General features: G+C 47.8%; 1 protein-coding gene across 1 annotated transcript in view; it reads left to right on the plus strand.

Moving 5' to 3' along the window:
* LOC102576298 (E3 ubiquitin-protein ligase rnf213-alpha-like) overlaps positions 1-17,050 on the plus strand; it is a 114,096-nt gene extending 97,046 nt beyond the window's left edge. The window contains exons 57-65 of the mRNA XM_059731390.1: positions 2,911-3,052; positions 4,355-4,438; positions 5,694-5,862; positions 7,801-7,996; positions 9,009-9,086; positions 9,863-10,063; positions 11,375-11,464; positions 12,728-12,888; positions 14,208-17,050. Coding sequence (XP_059587373.1) covers positions 2,911-3,052; positions 4,355-4,438; positions 5,694-5,862; positions 7,801-7,996; positions 9,009-9,086; positions 9,863-10,063; positions 11,375-11,464; positions 12,728-12,888; positions 14,208-14,379 — 1,293 coding nt within the window. The 3' untranslated portion in view covers positions 14,380-17,050. The remainder of the gene's footprint in view (positions 1-2,910; positions 3,053-4,354; positions 4,439-5,693; positions 5,863-7,800; positions 7,997-9,008; positions 9,087-9,862; positions 10,064-11,374; positions 11,465-12,727; positions 12,889-14,207) is intronic.
* Positions 17,051-19,623: the final 2,573 nt, after the last annotated feature.

A 19,623-nucleotide genomic window follows, 5' to 3' on the forward strand; every position in this document is an offset into this window, starting at 1 on the left:
ACTACGGTTTGTGGGTGCGTCTACATGTGCAGTGAATGCATCTGAACACTCTGGTGCAATTTATGCTCGAGTAACCTAACCTCGGTGTCACCATCTACACACGCGTTTAAACACAGTCGTTTACTCTGCTGTCAGATAGTACCTGTGTCAAACGGGACTATCCTACACCAGAGTAAATTAATCTACTGCACCCAAATTGTGGTGTACATGTAGACAGTGATGCTTTGATGCACGGTAAATTAGTCTATGCTCGGTAAAGCTCATTTGTAGATAGGCCCAGTGTGTTGAAGACCTCAGGATCATAGCAAGAACGACCACAGGCTTGGCTCTGGTGAATGCCCCACCACTGTTTGCAAACTGGACATGTCCACACGTGTAATTTATGCAAAGCAAGAAACTCTGGTACGGTTGGCACTGGAGCTTGTTGCTCCCAGGTACTACATTTGTACATGTGCCCAGAACTGAAGTACGTTGAGCTAGGGCAGAGCAGACATTGCTGGCAGGGGACCTGGGTGATCAGCTGCCAGCCTGGGGCTGCTCCAGTCCAGCTCCACATGCTACAGAGGGGCTGGCTGGGGTGCAAGGGTGCTACAGTGCAGGGCTAGCCAGCTGGCAGCCCCCACACTGGAGCACCTTTGTGCCCCATCAGCATCTACACATGTGTTGCAACAGGGTAAATCATTCTGCTGTAGGATAGTACTTGCATCTAGCAGTGCTGTCCTGTGGCAGTTAATTAGTTCATTGTTGCCTAATAGCACTGCATGTATAGACGCTAACATTTTACTGCAGAGCTAATTAGTCAGCTGCACAGTAAATGTCCCAGGTGGACTTGCCCACTCTTGGCCAATGGGTCACAAGGCATTAGTTAGTACAGGATGCCCATAATAAGGTATTAGCACAAATCCCATCCCCTAGACCTGTAAAAGGTCCGGGGCTTTCCAGTTCTCCTTTTTCACAATGAGCAAACCAAATTACATTTGCATCATACACATCTTGTAACTTGTGCTTGACACAGCATTTTACAAGCTCATCTTACGCTCTGTATTAAACCTTCCCCTTCATGTACATCCCAGTATTGTCTAGTCTATTCAATACCCGCTTTATCAATCAGGGTTTTTTTATGAATTGGTACAACCTAAATGTGCATGCACATTCTAGCTTTAGTTTGGCTCCCATGAGGTCCACGTTAGTCGGTGCTTCAGGAGCGTGGGTTGATCAGTGCTCCGGTAAAGTCCCGGCACTGAGAACCATGGGAACACAGGACTTGTTCATGGAGTTCAGTCCCCTTTTGCAAGCCTCCGACCCTACTTCTCTGAATCTATCACAGACCCCTTTCACAAATGGATCCAGCACCTTCTTAATCCCTCCCTGAGCTGATGTGTGGAAGTCTGCTTTCCAATGCTTGAGGAAGTCTATAGGCAGACTATAGGAAGTCTGTGTGACTCTAGAGCAGTCATGTGAAAAAGGGGAGTTTCTTCAGAATAGAAAGAATTATTTCCCTGCAACACAGAAAAGACTCATTATGGGTCTCCTAATCCATCAAGCCCCTCCTCTAGGCTAGGAAAAAAAACCTAGTGCAGTGAGAGTTGAATATGGATCTTAAACTGCACTTATTAATGTCAGTGGTTTTCAACCTGTGGTCTGCAGACCCCGGAGGAGCCACAGACTATGTCTAAGGGGTGCATGAAAGATGACTATGATCAATCAAAAAGTATGTGAATACCCACACTTACAACTCAAAGGGGTCCACATTTCCATTTAAAAATTCCAATTCAATATTTTTAGGGGTTCACAAATGAAAAAAGGTTGAAAACCACAGCTATATCTTAACTTACTAAAAAACACAGACAAAAAAACCCCTCTATTTTACTTACTTCAGAGTTTGTTCCCCCTAATCAGCTTCTTGGTAAAAAATTAAAGAAAAGGAACCAATATCTTTGCAAGAAGGGACTACTATACACCAGTTGTGCCTCTAAATCTGCTCAAAAAAACTGTTGCGTTTTTGAGGGCAGTTTCCAGCAACCAAACCATATGGCTATGCTCATTTTGCTGTTGGATTATTCAGTGTGTATTTGCATTCGTAGGGCGCTCGTCCGTGTTACACCTTTTCTGTTTCCGCGTCACACTTTTCCTGTGTCCACGTCGCAAAGATTAAGCCACCTAAATTGCATCTGCAGAGCCACATTGTCAGCTGATTTTATTGTTTTATTCATTTATGTATTTTTGTCATTTAAAACACCTCCAACATGTTTTATTTTTAGCTCCTGCGTTTCTTCCAGGAGGGTTTTGTTTATTGTTTTAAATTTTCAACATAGATTTAACATTCATTCCTGCCGGTGGCAGGGGGTCAGGCTAGATGATCTGTTCAGGTCCCTCTTGACCCTAGCTGCTATGAAACTGTGACTTACACCCAAATTGGGATTTTTCCTGCTTTGCCAAAATTTCATCGCCAAGTGCTGCTTGGGTTCACTCGGAAATCCATCACATTTCTCTTGCAATGATTCAACCGGATGCCAGGTGCTAACCTTGCAATTTTTTTACTGATTATTTTACTGGTTATTTCAAATGAATGACAAATGAAATTTCCAAAAAACAAACAAAAAAATGTTCCACTTTTTCGCACGCGCTTCGCTTCTGGCTGTCCTTTTCCCCACTGCCCCTGCCGCTTATCAGAGCCTCAGCCTCTGGCATTCAACTTGGCCCCAATCTTTTTATGCTGCTCCTGCCCAGTTTTGTTTTAATCATGGAAAAAGGTGGATCTGGGGTTATTTTTTTTAACCTGAAAACTGGAGATTTTTTTTTATCAGAGAAAAACAGGATCCTGGCTCATTAGCTATCAACCCCTTACTCAAAGCATTCTCTGTCTTCTGATGAGCCAATGTCAAACAGACCACAAACTTTCTCTTCCAGCACCACCACATCCAGTATATACAGCACCTGCCTGACATCCTCAGCCTGCAGCACGCCTTAATCCACTCCTACCAGAACTGCGACATCCATGAAGAGGAACAGTTTTCTGTTAGAGAGTTTTTGGAGCAGTCTCATATCTCAGGTACAGTGTCGACTTCTAGAGTTATTGGCCCGTTTTCTCCCTTTGGATAAGTTCCCTCTGTGTCAATGGGGTTAAGTTGCTGGCTGGCAAAAATCAGTAGGCCTGCGCAAAGCAGCAAGCATTCCATTCGGATTCAGATTTGGCCGATTCGGAGGGACAGTGACTTGATTCGGTGATTCGTATCACTGTCCTGATGCGATTTGGATGATTCAGAATCGGCGATTCGGCGCCAATTTGGAGATTTGGCCGTAGGCTATAATGGGGAATCACTAAAATACCTCTAACTTTGTCATTGCTTTGCAGATTCAGATGAAAGCAGCAGGGATGATATCCCCTTTTAAGGGCATGAAGCCTGCCAAGTTTCAAGGAGATAGGTGCAGGGGTTTCTGTGAAAGCGCACTTCAAACTGTTGCAAGCAAAACTCGTATCACGTGTGTGTGTGTTAAGGCAGAGCGGGATGAATGCAGCAGGGGTGGTAGCCCCTCGTGTGGGCATCAGGCCTGCCAGGTTTCAGGTTATCTGACTCGCTTGGTGCCATTGGCTAGGGAAGCAAACACAAAAGTGGGATGTGAATTTAGGGTGCTTGGCACCCTGTAATTAATTGAGTCTGCTGGAGCGTGCTAATTAGGGTTGTCACAGGCTGACACCCAACCTGTGAGAAAAGTGGGGGGGAAAGAACCCCGGCACCTGTAGCATCAGGCAAGAAAACTTTCTCTCCTGACCCTACATGGCAACGATCAAAGCCCAGGAGTCTGGGAAGATAATAAAACACCCTCTAGTCCATTTTGTAGCCTAGGGACAGCAAGCGTAACTCCACATATCACTCCCTCTAGCAGCCACCCAAACCTCCCATTGCTGTCATCTGATCCCCTCCACAAACTGGTTCTAGCTCATTTAATCTTCTTTTGGGATTATGACTTTTTTTGGTGGAGCAGATCTGCTTTTGCTGCCATTGAGCGTGGTCCTCTCTGATAGCCACACAACTTTTCATATTTTTACTCAGCATCTGGAGATAAATCTCCTTTCATGTAATTGTAGTTGAACTTCTCTTTAAATCTTGTAACCCTAAGATGTACTTTAGAAACGAGACGCCAGGTTTTTACATATATACATACATGTATGCGTATATATGTGTAATATGGTACACAGCATATATACGTGTACACACACTCCTGAATAACATATATTGACAAAGGTTTGGGTTGTAGCCATGTTGGTCTAATAAAAGATATCAAATTCACCCAAGGAACCTTGTCTGCATATATTGACAAATGTTTTTTTTCCTCCCCTCCCCAACTTCAGGTGATCAACGTTTGGCTTTTAAAGGAGCTGTACACATCATTCAGAAAGTTTGGAGCAATATAAAATTGAATCCTAAAAGCACAGGTATTTGGACTTTTATGGCCTTCTGATTTTCTTTCTAGATAGTCTCCTGTCATGTGCCAAAATAAGGAACGTCTGCTTTTCTCAGTGGGACTGATTCACCAAGGCAGATGCGGTTGTATGTATTTGTGGGGTGACGTTGTATCTTCATTTGATCATCTAAGCGACCGTACGGCTTGATGACCAAATGGAAATTGCATCGAGACAACCAAACGAAAATCATAAACTAAGAAGATGTCTGCCTTTCTTGACGGGGCTGATTTGAGCCATGGCAGAGTGTTGCAGCATGGCACCCGAACCAGCTCATTTTGCATTGCTCACTGTTGTCATGTCTTCCAAAGACAAACAATCAGGTATTGTAGCCCCGGCCCTGTTACTAGGAAGGTCTGAGAGAGCAGGGATCCCAGGGCCAGAAAGTGAGCAAGGAGTAGCTGGGCCCAGCACTAAAAAGGCCAGGCGGCTAATGACGCAATTAGCTGCACCTGGTGAAAAAGTTCACATACTTTTTTGGGTGCAGAAGACCTGAAGGTTGGAAGGAGACTAGGCTTGGGGATATAAGCCCAGTTTCTGACCATGCAACCATGCAGCAAGGAGAAGTGTTCCCAGGAGAGAAGGGCTCTCCAAGTCACCCAGGCAGGACTGCACCAAGGCAGGACCAATACAGTGGACCAAGGTGGCGGGTGTGACCAGAGGAAAACAGGGCCAAGTGTGCAACAGCTGAAGCGCCAACAGGTGCTCAGAAGCCTGCAGAAGCACCCGAGGGAGAGCACAAGCTCCAGGTGCGAGGCTGGCCTGGCCAGGCAGACAAGATGACCGGTGGGGTTACTCCTGAACCCAATAACCAGCAAAATAACACCAAATAACCCCTGACCTCCCAGTTCCAAAGACAGACTGGCTGCGTCTACACGAGATGCTGACGTGCACACAAGTACTAAATACACACACAAGTACCAGCCTTACTGCACAGTAGCCTCCCCGAATGGCTTTTTGGTGATGCTGACTGTGCAGTAGAAACGAGTTAGGGGGCAGTCAGCATCTCGTGTAGATGCAGCCACCGAGCGCTAATGTCTAGACAGGACTTGTTTGAACTTCGTAAGCATGCTTAAACTTGACATGCAAAAACAACCAATCTGCAATGGTTGGAAATCTTCTTGTGGCAAATGCATCTAATTTTCCTCCCAGTTTCACCACTGGCAGGTGACAGCCTGTGGCAGTGACTCCATATGCACGAAGTGGCCCATTCTGTGTTCTGTTACAGGAATGCAAATCCCCGAAGAGCTGCAAAATAAAGAAATCGACACTGACACCGCTGTCCTGGACCTCCTCCCGACTGACCCGTCCATCAGTTCCATCGTTACAAAATTCCTAATCGAGCTCCAGAACAGCTTAATCGACACAGCGGCTCAGCTCACTAAAGAAAAGCAAAGGTATCCTCCAAACTTCTCACTTGTGGTGACCTGCCCAGACTAGGCAACCCACCTGACCCCACACCGCTTGCCTAGCCCGCAGCTCAGAAAGGCTGGACGCTGCTCTGAGCCCTACAATTCACATTTTGCTTCCTGAGTGAGTTTTACTCACTGCTGCAAGGTGTCGAAGGAGCTGATGCTTGCTGTGCCTTACAATCACGATTCTCCTAGACAATTTGATTTACGTCAGAAAAATGGGAAGGTGCAACAGGAGGCCAACCCTGGCTAGACCGCAATCTCTTGAATGAGTTGAAACCCAAAAAAAGGAATCCTTCAACAAAGTGAAAACTTGGCTGTACTACTAGGGAGGAGTATGAGAGTACCGCATGGATAAAATTAGGAAGGTCGAGGTGCAACTAGTAAGGGACATAAAAGGCAATAAAAAGGGATCTACCAGTTCGTCACAAGTAAGAGGAGGACCAGTCAACGCGTTGGCTTCCCTATGGACCGTGGAAGGCAATTTAATTATCAATAATGTAGAAAAGGTTGAAGTGTTGCGGGCACCTATACATGTGACGGACCTCTGCTCTGACGTGTGCTAATTAGCACGCATTGGAGTAGACGTGACTAATCCAGTCTGCTGGAGCATGCTAACTGGCACGCTCCGGCAGCCTCCGCATCACGTGTATTCAGCATCCCCACATTTAAAAGTGGTGGCAGGGGCATTTTTACTGCAGCTCATTGAATGAGCTTTAGTAAAGCCCCTCCGTTGCCATTTTGAAGCGTGGGACACTGAATACACATGACACTGCGAGCCATTCCAACTAAAGCGCCCCCACCTCCACCTCGGAGCACATGTCTAGGCACCCATAATGTCTTTTTTTCTCTCATCCTTCCTGAGCAAGGAAGCGATTCCTTTGCTCTACTCAGCTGTAGTGAGGCCTCACCTGGAGTCCTGTGCTTCAAGAAGGATGTGGGCAGGCTGGACAAAGTCCAGCTCAAAGTGACAAACTGAGTAGGGGTCTGGGAGGCAAGATGTATGAGGAAAGGCAGAAAGAACTAGGATGATTTAAGCTAGAGAAGAGAAGACCGAGGGGGGATTTGATAACAGATCCCTTCCAGCCATCTCCCATGAGCTCTACCCGGGCAGACAGTGAAGTTGCTTTAGTCCCCTTACAGATCTGTTCTGAGTCAGTATTTGAATGGTGCGTGACAACAGAAATATTTGCCGTCTTCACTGCATTTTGAGCAGTTTGGTCATCCTTATGGATGGTGGTCTCTCAAGTTTTTGGGGTGGCCTGAGATCAAAACCCAGCTCTGACACTCGACTGCCGACGGACACTGAACAAAGAGACCACTTGCTGGTGCCTCTTTCGTCAGCACTGAGTAGAAATGGGACCGTGTGTTTTCTTTTATAACCAAGCAGGATGGCAGCAATGAACAGACCCAGCTTGTAACTTCCAGTGACCAGGACTAAGGCAGGGGTGGGCTGTTAAAGCACTGTTACAAAGCAAGAGACGCGGGTCCCAACCCCTTGAGCAAGGGGGGCCGAGAGCTCGATCTTTTGTTCCTTGGCAAGTGCCCTGACCGCTCAGCTCTTGGGCAAAAGCCTAGGGGGAACCTCCTTCTCCCCACCCCATACCATGTTCAGGGCAATTTTGACCCTGAAGCTATGAGCAAACACTAAGCCCTGAAGTTATGCAACTGTGACCAGGTCATTTAGGCATCTGGAGTGGAATAGGATTGTGCCATGCCTCGTTTTTAATACCAAGTATTTTCTCCCATGATCCCATGACTCCAAGAATTGGGGTGTTCGAGGAAAGCAGGTATAATCGCAGGAGTCCCATGTTTGGGAGCCCAGAGAGCTGGAAATAAATAGCCCAAGCTGGCTCATTCCTCCTTCAGTTTTGGTGGCTGTAAAGAGGGCTTCTCCTCATATTGCCGTGCCCTCTTCTCCAGGTCTGTTTCCGCTGAAGAAGTGCGGGTGTCATCTGTGATAACAGTTACCCCAAGTGACATGATCACCATGGCACTGTCAAACTTCCAGTATGTGCTGGAGGAAAACGGGACCAAAACCACACAGTTCAACTTTCAAACTCTGCAGAGGCAAGCAATAAACCGGTTCATCAGTGGGAAACCCAGTATAAAAGTGCAGGTGAGTTCAGGACCAGTCTCATTTGGGGTAAGAACAGAGGCAACGCGTAGGTGGGGCTTGGTGAATCAGTCTTCAATCTGAAGGTAAGATCTTCAAAAACACCTCTGTGGTTAGGAGCTTAAGGGCAATGTTTCACAGGGACGTACATCCTCGAGGCCAGCTGATCTGGAGCTTTTGGACAGCGTGCGCTTCGGGAAGAAGTTGTGAAGATGTTGAGCCATTCCCACTTGGATGTTTTGGAGCGAAACGTGTCAATATTCCATTGGAAATGACTCTTTGTTCCCAAATTTTAGTAATTAAAAAAAAAAATGTTGATTCCAATTTTAAAGTCCAACAAAATGTTTGTAATTCCCCACAATTAAATATGTTGATCGGCCCAAATGCAAAGCAGTTTCAGGGTTACTGTGCACGACAGCTGAGATGTTGGTTTGCCAGGATTTGAGACAGAAAACACTTTGGAGGTTTGAAAAATCTTGCAGGACTGGAGAACTCCTTCCCAGCCCAGTCCTGTTAGGAAGCTAAATTTCATTGCCTTTTAGCAAGATAGTCCAAGGTACAGGTAGGCATCGTGGAGGTTACTAAAATGTTCCTAGGCAAGTTCAGCACCGATCTCCCTCTAAAAGTCAATGGCATCCAAGAGCGATAAGCTGCAATTTTGCATGTTCGTGAAAATCATGAAATGCCACAATACGGCCACTTGCAGGGGAGTTCCCCAGCAAGTGGCCATACCATGGCATTTCATTGCAACAAGATGGCTTGATGCAAGCCATGGTGGCTTCTGCCATGATATTGTTGAGCTGGGCCTGCGATTTAAACCAGGGGTGCCTAAGCACTGTGTTCAGTCAGATCCCTCATTGCTTTTTGCACTGGCACTTCAGCTCCTAAATCACTTAAGCACTTTAGAAAATGTAGCTTTAATTCTTGAAATGTCCATTCATGGTCTTTTCTGTGTACGCAGAACGGTGCCGTGCTTGATATGCGAGTCACTGATAACTACCATGTTCCTTTTCAGACAGCTCCATCCATGCCACCCCGGCACTTGAAGACGCTGCAGTTCACAAAGGCCAAAGTTAAAGAACAGCTGTCTCAGGTAACAGAGACGTGGGTCATAAAATGCACAGACCTAACCTGTTGGGGGACTTTCTCTCAGGGCATCACCAGGCTTTATAGTCTTAACTACCAGAATGGATTAAAAGCCATGATCACTTGTGCATTATTTACCCATCTTGCATATGATGATACTGATTTTCTTCATGCATTGTATGCAATAGCTTAGATCCTGCAAGGCCAGGACAGAAATCACATGAGGAAGAGCTGATGCCCATACAGCACAATGGAAGTGTAATTGTACCACGGGTTTGCCACCCTGTGCTAGTTTCATCTAACTGGCGCAGGTGACAAAGGCAGGCAAGAAAGGGTGGTCAGGATATGGCACATGATGATAACCAGAAAGCACCCCTGGGTTCCCTAGAAACTTTGTACCCTAGTTGCTAGCACATGAAGCTGCATCCTCGCTGCTCTGCACTAGCTGGGTGCAGCTAATACAGGTGTCTGAGCAGGCATAGGCAGTGCGGGGCTAATGGGGCTTGGCTCTCCCAAACTCATTTCACGGTGGCTGATGACAGCTCGTCTGGCACCACGTAGCACCAGTACTTGCACCAGTACTTGCAAGCCCCATAATGGCGCTCAGCCCCCAACAAATAATATTGCCTCCCATTGCTACCACGAGCAGATGCCACGAACAACCATCACTGTGCTGCATGGATGTGCCCTCAAATGCCCAGGGGGTTCGAACACCACTGACAGCAACAGGACCTGAGTGCCTCAGTCCTGCATTATTTTTTTCACCTCCTCTTGTGTTCCTAGGAACTGTTGAGCGTGAGTCAAGTGAAAAGCGTTATGGAGGCGGCTAGGTCTGTGAGCGATATCTCCAGAGCACTGTCCACGTTAAAAGTAGCTGCCGAGTTCCTAGCTGTGACTGGAGGGGAGCCAGGGCGCCTCTTGACTGACTATGTCAGAAATGAACTGAGGATGGATGCAGATGCAAAGCACTTCAGGGACCTACCAGTAAGAAAATGGACTTTGTATTTTGCATATGTGAAAGCGGAGCTCTCCTTGTCACATATTTTGTGCTGCTTATCTCCGTTCCTGATGGTTACTTTGAAGTGTGGGTGTGTGTGTTGGGGGGTGTAATTATATATAAAATGGTACACTAGGAATTAAAAAAAACCAAACTTGTTCTACAGAAACTGGCATACTGAGCAGACCCAGTGTTAACCTTACCTGACATGATTTCTTTGAGAAAAATTGCAAATTGTGTTTGAAAAGCTTAAAAATAAAACAGAAAACCTCTCTCATCTTAGTTTTCCACAAACTGAAAAGATTTTGATGGTGAGGAAAATGGAATGGAGGATTTTTCACAGGAGTTTGACATTTTTTGTAGAAAATTTCAATCGTGTGAGTTAAAAAAAAAAAAAAAAAAAAAAAAGCACACTTTCTGACCCCTGAAAAACACAAATGCTTACATGAACAGATGCACACCCAGATGTTCACATACACCTGTGCACATGCGTATACACCTATACGTGGATATGCATGCATCTATGGTAGATACATATCATATCTGTAGTAGCATTGCATCACGCTTCGTGCCATGCAGTGCCACTGCGCAGTCATAACGAGCTGCTGTGCAGTCAGCATCTTGTGGAGACGTGGCCCCTGACAGCCTTTCTTATTAACAAAGGAGGAGCACCAGGAGTGCCACCTGCCCTAAGAGCATCTACAAGGCTAGGCCCTGCAGGGGCGATGGTACTCACCAGCGTGCAGTCCTGGATGGCTTTGTCCAAAAGCAGCTGCAGGCATCAAACTGAGGAGCTAGGTGGGGAAGGACAGGTTTCAGGTGCCCCACAGGTGCTGGCAGTGGTCAAATAGAGCTTGTCAGGGTCAAAATAGTGGAGGTAGGCAGCTAACATGGCTGTTGGGCCACCTAAGTCCATAGTCCATGCCAGTCTCTTTAGAAAGTGGATCTTTGCTCCTCACTCGCTTCATCACTTCCAGAAAATGTTACTCAGGGGTTATTTTTCCAGGGAATGTACTTGCATTGTAGTACGCTTTGGAGGAGATGGAGAGAGGCATAGCTGAAGGATCACTGCATTATGGATCAAAATAAGCATGATTTAATCAGCATGGCCCCAATCTTAGTCGGCAGCCGGGCAGAGACCAGCAAGACCCTAATCCTTTAGGTCTTCAAGCCAGACTTTGGCCACTCACAAGGGAAGGACTTTGCAGGGAGTGAAGAGCATGCTCAGCCCTGTGAAACGGTGATCCATGTAGGGCCTAAAATCCAGCTAAGTCCCTGCCTGTGCTTTCATCTCCCAGGTGGTGCCGCAAACGCAGCTGAAGCACATCCTGTCCCTGTGGCAAGTCCTGTCAGTGAGGAGATCAGTGCTGCTTGTGCAAATGAATCAGGTAACAAGAAATTGCTTTCCCCAGGAAAATGTAAGCGGTGAGGAGGAGGAGGGAAGGCAATGACACGGGCTGGCTGAAATATTGTTGCCAGCACTGGTTTTCACGGGACATCTGGGTTTTCAGCGAGTTGGAAGCGGTCAGCTTTCCACTGGTAATGTTAACCTGAGTGAATACACAAAACCTGCAAGATTTTCAATCAGAAAACTGAAAGTACAGGTTGTTCTTGGTGTCTTGGAGCTGAGCCAGATCACAGTTGTGTTGCACAAGTGTGAAAAGCAGCAGGAAACCTGGACGAGGAGTTGCAGGAGGGCTGACTCTGAGATTGAAATCAGTAAGCTTCCAGGAAGGTCCCTGTGCTTTGGCAGAAGATGGTTTTGGGCACAATGCAAAATATGGCTGGAAGCAAGTGCACTCAATAAAAATCCAGTTGTTCCCTTTATTATTTCACAGTGGTTTATGCATGAAAAATCCAGGACACCAGTGGGCACTTCCTTGATACCAGGGCTAAAAGCTGCCAAAGCTGTGCAGCGAGTCAGCGGTCCATTTAATCAGTTTTCCTAAAATCATAGAGAAGTGGGGCTGGAAGGGATCTTGAGAGGTCATCTAGTCCAGCCCCAAAACCATCCACCCTATACAAATATACTGACTAACATCTTAGTCCAACTACGCAGTCCCGGACATATCCCAAGACATAACACCATAATCTGCCAGGCGTAAATCCGGGGAACCATGGTGGCCAATGTCCTGCCGCTACAAGGGTTGTTCAAAATCATTTGAGAGCTATCCGGAAGATGGCAAACACCCTCGCCCTGCTGCCCCCTCTACAGACGCACACAACAGAGGAAGTTGCGTCATGGGGGTTCATAAATGAACCCCCATGGTCCATGCTCATGGTAAAGCTAACTTTAGGGTAAAACTCCACCCTGATCCCAAAAGCAGTGATTGATTTGACCCCAAGAAGCGGCTTTATGAATGCACAGAGCTCTGTGAATCAAACAGTGGCTGGCCAACCTCTTCTTGAAGAGTGATGGAGAGCCCACAACTCCCCGTTCTTGCAGGGAAGACGTTTTTTCTGATCCCCAATCTAAACCTACTTGACTGCAGTTTCAAGCCATTGGTTCATGTCCTCCTGTCTGCAGCAAGAGAGAAACGGCGCTTCCCATCTTCTTTATCTAGCACTTCCAGTATTTGAAGGGGGTCAGCTGACATTGGGGGCCTTCTGTAATGCATCCGTGTCCGCTCCTGACCATTTTGTCATTTCAGAATCCCTTTTTCCTGGTGGACAAGAGATATCAAGAGGAGCTGGAGGCGGTCGAGAGGGAGGAGCTAACAAAGGCTTTATCCACCATCAACATTGATTTCTTCATCGCTGACCTGCATGAAATGATCGTGGTGACATTAGGCAGCTATAGTCCTAAGTGGGGGTGAGAATGAATTTCTTCTCTTTGCAAATGTGCTTTTTCTTCTCAGTAAGAAAATGTCGACCTGGGTGAACAAACTGGTTGGCAGTTAATTTGTCCTTACCACTTGCACTCTGAGCATCCTTTGACACCTGTTGATTTATAGTCCACTGTTGTGGAGCTGGGGTTTTTTTTTACCTTAAATGCTATAAAAATATTAAGAAAACAAATAGGGCTTAGAAACCCAATGTGCTGCATTTTCCTGCCCAATATCCATACACTTTTATCAAAAGCGTGAGCTCAGATTATGGAGCATTTTAAGGACGGCTCTTCAGAAATGTATGGATAGTTACTTAAAAGAGGAGATTACTAAAAATGGGTAGTCGCCGGCCTCGTCTACTCGAGACGCCGGCTGTGCAGTTGTTACTTTGCAGTCATTTAGCATTTGCATAACCGGTGTTACTGCGCAGTAGCGTCCCAGCACGTCTACCTCGTGATGCTTACTGCGCGGTAATAACGAGCTACTGCACAATAAGCGTCTCCTGTAGATGCAGCTACCATTTAATAGACATTAAATAGTGACTAGAAGAGAGACCGAGAAACTATTTTCTATTTGTCCTAACTTGAGAAAGGAGGCAGAGTTTTTGGGAGGAGGCATTCAATGGGAAATGCAAACCCAATCACAGGAGGTGTTTTTTGCCTAAAGTTCATAATTTGCCCATAAAACTAACAGCCAGATGTTCTTCCAGATTTAAACTGATCTCTAATAATTACAGACTGGGGTGAGATGGATTGTACAAGGTAGATTATGCTCCTCCTGCAGGATTTTCACAAGGATTTTCACAAGCATCTTATTCAACCCCCTCTTAACCCCTGCCAAACAAAGGGAGACGCAGGGTCTAGACCATCGTCAGCCAAAGAGTCCTCAAACCCACATTTCCAGCGTCCCAGCAGGGCACCCCGAGTACCGGTTGACAGACTAGACGAGGCAGGTGCATTGTTTCCCCTCATTTTGAAACTAGGCTATTAGCCAAAAGCACAGTCATCAAGCCAAAAGGGGAGCAAAGAAGAGGGACGCCGACTCTGTGAAATGGGCACAGCTAGGCATGGAGAGTCCGGAGCTGTTCTTCCTGTTGCCAGGGCCCTTTATGTATTTTACTCATTAGTGGAAAACCCTGAATATCCTTGGCAGCCCAGAGCAGACCCCAGGTCTCCCTTCAGGCGTGAAGCAAATCGGCAGTGTCCGAGTGAGGTGGGCCCAGTCCCGTCTTCTCTGCTACCCAGCACTTTCTTTTCTGAACCTCTGTCCTGTAACGTTAACACGATATTTTCTCTTCAAACAGGATAGTGGAGACCTTTGAAGGATATTTGCAACAAGAGGGAAAAGAAGATCAGTACATTGAAAATCTGACCCGTACTTTGAGCCAAGACCTGCAGATGAAGCATGTCATTTCAGTCTGGAAAACAGCTGTGCAGACCAGCAAATTATACGGCTCCGGCTACAACCGAGAATGAACTGTCAGCTACCACTTTTCTCCATTGTAGCAGTGGCACGGCATTTGCAATGTCCTCACTTCCCTGGCTTTTACCTTTAGCATAGTCAAGTTTTGTGCTGTGTAGCTATGAGTAAGGATTTTGGACTGATGATTTTGGGATTTCCTTTGGTTAGCAATTGCCTGTGGCTCAATGCCCCGGGAAGATCTTTCCATACTGGTGTCCCACAGATGCCACATCCTGATTTCCGTGCACGGTAGTTGAGGAAGATTAGTTTGCTCTAGAAGTGATTCTCATTGGGTTTTGGAGGCTTGGGCTCTACTTAAGCCAGGATCAGACGTCAAATGGATGGGAAGAGTGCCTTGGCCTCTGCCTGAGAGATGAATTTATGATGAATCAACCTCTGGGGGTGAATTTTACCCAGAGAGAGCTAAAAGTGATGGATGTGGTTCTTCCATCACTTAAGCCTCGCCTGTAATTCAGACTTCTGTCTGTGCAAGGAGGCCCAGTGGCCGGGTGCTTACAACACAGGTTGGGCAGAGGAGCTCAACTGGTTTCCAGCCTCGTTTTGCCATTATCCTATTTAGTGCCATGGGTCTGCTCTCCATGCCTCAGTTTCCCTATCAGTAGCACACTTTGAGATGTAGCGTGTTTTTATTCCACCACTCTGCTGCTTCAGCACCAGGTACTGCATATTGGCAAAGTGATCCCATCCCGCCCCATACAGCTTGTCTTGTACAGACTAGGCCTGACGCCAATGCCTCGCCGAAATGTTACCGGTGGGTGTCACTAGGGCTGACATTTTGCAGCTAAGCCAGTGCAAGAACAGTGAAGAGCACCACTGGATGAGCATTGGCAGCTACATGGGGAATGGGGCACGCACAGCGCAGGGCCCTGGAGAATCAGGCCCGAGGGATTTGTACAGAATACGAGGCACCGCACTGGATGGTCTTAGTGAGGGAATTGCAGGCTGGGTCACAGTTTCCCTCATCGCGTGCTTTAGCTCTTGGACTGTGCTTCAGCCGCTGGAGGTCAGGATCTCCCTGGCTGGGTTGGAAGGGACCTCAGGAGATCATCTAGTCCCACCTTCTGCTCCAAATGGGACCATCCCCAACTATCTCATCCAAGCCGAGGCTTTGTCGAGCCGGGTCTTAAAAACTTCCAAGGACGACGAATCTACAGTCTCTCTGGGTAAACTGTTCCAGTGCTTTGCTACCCTCCAAGTGAGAGAGTTTCTTCCTAATATCCAACCTAAACAGCCCTTGCTGTAACTTGAGCCCGTTGCTCCTTGTCCTGCCATCTGTCCCCACTGAGACAGCCCAGCTCCATCCTCTTTGCAGCCCCCCTGCAGGGAGGTGAAGGCTGCTATTCAACCCCCCTCGGTCTTCTCTTCTCCAGACTCAATCAGCCCAGCTCCTTCAGCATCTCCTTGTAACTCATGTGCCGCAGCACCCTCACCATTTTTGTTTTTCTTGGAAATCTACCTTTTCTTGACATTTGCTATGCAGCCAGTATAGTGCCCAAGATGTTAGCCATATAATTCTTCCAGCGGTGCTCCTGACGGCCTGCTTGATGCACCGGTAGCCGCGCACATGGCATGATGTCTCCATTGCGTAGGGAAAGCAATGCTGCAGCTGGAATAATGTCTAGAGGCCCCCAGAGAAATTCAGATGCCTTGACTTGCAGATCTCATAGTAGGATTGAAGGATAAATCTTTTGTTCGTAGATGTTAATGTCTCAGGGCAACCATGACCATCAGCTCCCTGCTTAACAAAGATCAGATGATTCCACCGAGCGAGTCCTGCGTACTGTAAAAAACCATATTTATTGTGTATTGCATAGAAATCGTTTGTATATGTGGTCACAACTCATACAGCTGCTTGGAGGTCCATTAGTAATGAAAGGAAATGAAACACATTTTTTTTTATAATTATGTAGATGCTATTACTGAGTTATGTGATAAAAAGTTGAAAATCTTCTGTGACTTTAAAAAAGTAGATAAATATTGCTCTGATAGTCCACTTTATTTCCTTGCGCATGTATGATCGACTGTCATTTGAAACCTCTGTGTCTAGCTGAACACGTCCATGTATCTCAAGACTGCAGGAACATTTTAATGTGAACTCGGAGAAAAGCATGAAACCATGTACAGAGCAGCCTGAGAAGCAGGGTGTTACACTGGGAGCGGGAGCCTCCAGAAAGGAGTCTTTATTTCCTTCCTTCTGGCCCCAGACTCCACCAGGGAAGGGGCAGATGAACCCACAACTCCAAGTGCCTGAAGAAGTCCCATAAGCACCAGGTGATGCACTGGACAGGCCTGGGGAGATCTCCATCGCTCCTGGTGAAGCTCGTCCAGTAGCTAGGAAGGACTGCGAGAGTCCAAGCGCCTTGCATTCATCTGATTCAACAGAAAAAACAAAATAAAAAATAGACATCCCTTATTGATAATGATGAAACTGCTTATTTGGGCCAGTCCAAATGACAGAGTTAAAAAAAAAGGGGTTTTGGAGCACATTGAAGTGTGAAAGAAATGTTGATTTTGATGAAAGTGTTCTTTTTCCATTTTCTTGTACCATCTACACGTTTCCCGGAGCCTGACAAAGGGACTTTGATCCCGAAAGCTTGCAGAAAAGGACGATTTTCTTACCATTTCCCAGTTGGTCTAATAAAAGGTATCATTTTGGAACCACGAGTTCTGGTTTTTGTAGTTCTTTTTCTATTGGCATTGTGTCCTACCTTTCTGAATGAAGCGCAAGTCTCATTAGTATTTTAACCTCTCCTCTCCAACCAACCTGGAAACAAAGTTTGAAATATTGGAATTTACAGTGAGATGTCTATTCCATTTCCTAATCAGCTTTACATTTACTTTTCAGCGGTTGGATGCATGTGGATATCTGGTTTCCAAAGGAGATCTGAAGGAGACACAATTATCAGCTGGGATGCAGCCCACTGTACCCAGAATTAAATATGCACCTCTGTCTTCAACTCATTTATAAGCCTCATTGTGGAAAGTGTTGTATTTTCTTGGTTCCTATTTAATTTTCTTTCAGTCTACACACGATCAGACACCCACATATATAGACTGAAAGCCATGGAAGTGCTGACTCTGGTTTTTGCCAGTGGGTCCTTTTATTTTTTGCAGAGGGGGGACTATTTCATTTCAAATAATGTGTATGTGTACTTAATTTTGAAAACATGGCTCTGAGCTAATAGTATGGCTTTGTCAGAAGAAATCTGTTCCTATTCCTGCATGCAAGAAGGGCAGTCAGTGGAGATGTACACTGAGGAGTTGATGGGAGAGCCATCTAGGCATTTGCAGAGGAAAGAGCATATATTCCTAGTATAATGCAGATGTGGAAAAAAATAAAATACTTCTGAAGTGATCAAATTAGATCTTCAGATGGCATCAATCGGTGCATCTCCACTGAGCAGTGCCCTCTATAAACAGACCAAGGCTCCCTCTTAGTGTCTGAGAGCAGCCTCCCATATCTGCACTACTTAGAGATCAAGGTGTCACAGGTGAGTGTGGGGAAGTGGCCTAAGGGAATAGAGGGGGCAGGACAGCCATGGACATCTTCAGGAGGCAGACCCTGCTACAGCGGCCCATTGTACTACATGACCATCATCATCATGAGTGGCTGGGCATGCGGTAGAAGGCCTTGAGTGGTTGTATGCAGATAGGGCGTGGAGACCTGTCTGGATGGGGGTCCCCACGTGGGTTTGGACAGGGATAGGAACATCTCTGCTTTGAAGTAGACGTTGTGTGATGGCCGTGAGTGGGGCGGGCTGCACTGGGGGCAGGTGGGGGGGGGGGGAGATGTCTGGTCTGGGCGTGGGGCAGGTTGTCGCCCCATCTTGCTGTGTTGTGAGCAATCCTCTAAGTAGCACTTGCTGGGGTTTTCCGCACAGCTTGTCGGGTTAAAGTTAGCGTGGGCGTAGGCTGCTCCCTGCGGGGCTCCTGCTTCGTGGGGTGCGCACGGGAGGGCCTTGTCGTGGCGGGAGGAGCGAAGGCTGGCGGTGCTGGGGACACGCGTGTGATGCGACTGGGATGCGAGGACTGCTTGGCTGCATCTCCGAGCGCAGGACAGGCGCAAACCTTACCGTGCTTGGTGCGACACGCGGGGCGGGGGTTGGCACGGAGAACGTGCACTCCATGGGGTCTGGTTGGAGGCCACACGTTTGGGCTCCTGGTGGGATTTGCTGGGCGTTGAGCTGGGAAGGGGCGTCCGGGCACAGCTGGTGGCAACCGCCCGTAACCCGTGGGCCTGGTTTTGGGGTGCGCACACAGGCAGCCCCCAGTTTGGCTGGCTGCGGGCTGGGGCTTCACACTGGTGCTGGGCTGTAGGTTGCTGAGGGACGTGCGACTGTGTTGGCCTTTAGTGTGTGCGAAACACGGGACGCTGCTGCAGCTGCACGTCTCCTCGCCCCGGTTATTGTCCTCTCTTTATGAAACCCCTGATCTCACCGCGCTCTCCTGTTCGGTTTGGCACCTTCTCCCCCTTTTCCTCGCCCTCGGCTCCTGCCTCTTGGCCCCTCCTGGAGTTTCAGCCCAATGTCAGCCCTCCCCCTTTCACGTTGCTCGCACTTGCCTCCTCTTCCCTCGCACGTGTCGCACACCTGCTGCCCGTCCTTCCCCCTGCCTTGCACCAGTGTCATCCTTTCCTTCAACCCTTGGTCCTCCCAAGATGGTGTTGCTCACGGCGTGTCCCAGCTGTGGCCGTGCCTGAGGCTGCTGGCGCTGCTTCGGTTCGTGCCGGCGCGGGTGGCAGAGGTGGCGTCTCCCCAGGGGGAGGTCGCGGGTCGGGGGTGTCTGGTGCCAGGTGCCCAGGGTGGACCCTGTCTGGGGGTGCAGAGCTGAGGCCGGAGCCCTTTTCTTCCCTCTCGTGGGCAGGAGACGTCTCGGAGGTAGCCTGAAGTTGGCGGCGTCTCAGCGGAGGTAGGAAGGAAGGGGAAATGCGAGGGGCTTTGTCGCATGGAGCAGAACGGGCTCAGCGCAGCGTCGGAGAGTCGCTGGGAAGCAGCGTCCCACGGTGTAAGCTGCTCCTCGTGGACGCTTGTGCGTCTCGGGATTAATGTAGTCTGTAAAAATGCAGCTAGATACCCTGCCTTTGCCCTGTGTGCTGGAAGTCAGCCCAAGCGTGACATGCAAGTCCCCTCATCCCTTTGATCTTTGTCCAGAGGGTGCCACGGCCGGTCTGCCACGTGCACGTCTGTCCTGGGACCGACGCCGGTCTCGCAGACAGCCGTGTGGATGCCCCCCAGGGC

This window comes from Alligator mississippiensis, chromosome 7 (genome assembly GCF_030867095.1).
Source record: "Alligator mississippiensis isolate rAllMis1 chromosome 7, rAllMis1, whole genome shotgun sequence".
Classification (NCBI taxonomy): Eukaryota; Metazoa; Chordata; order Crocodylia; family Alligatoridae; genus Alligator; species Alligator mississippiensis.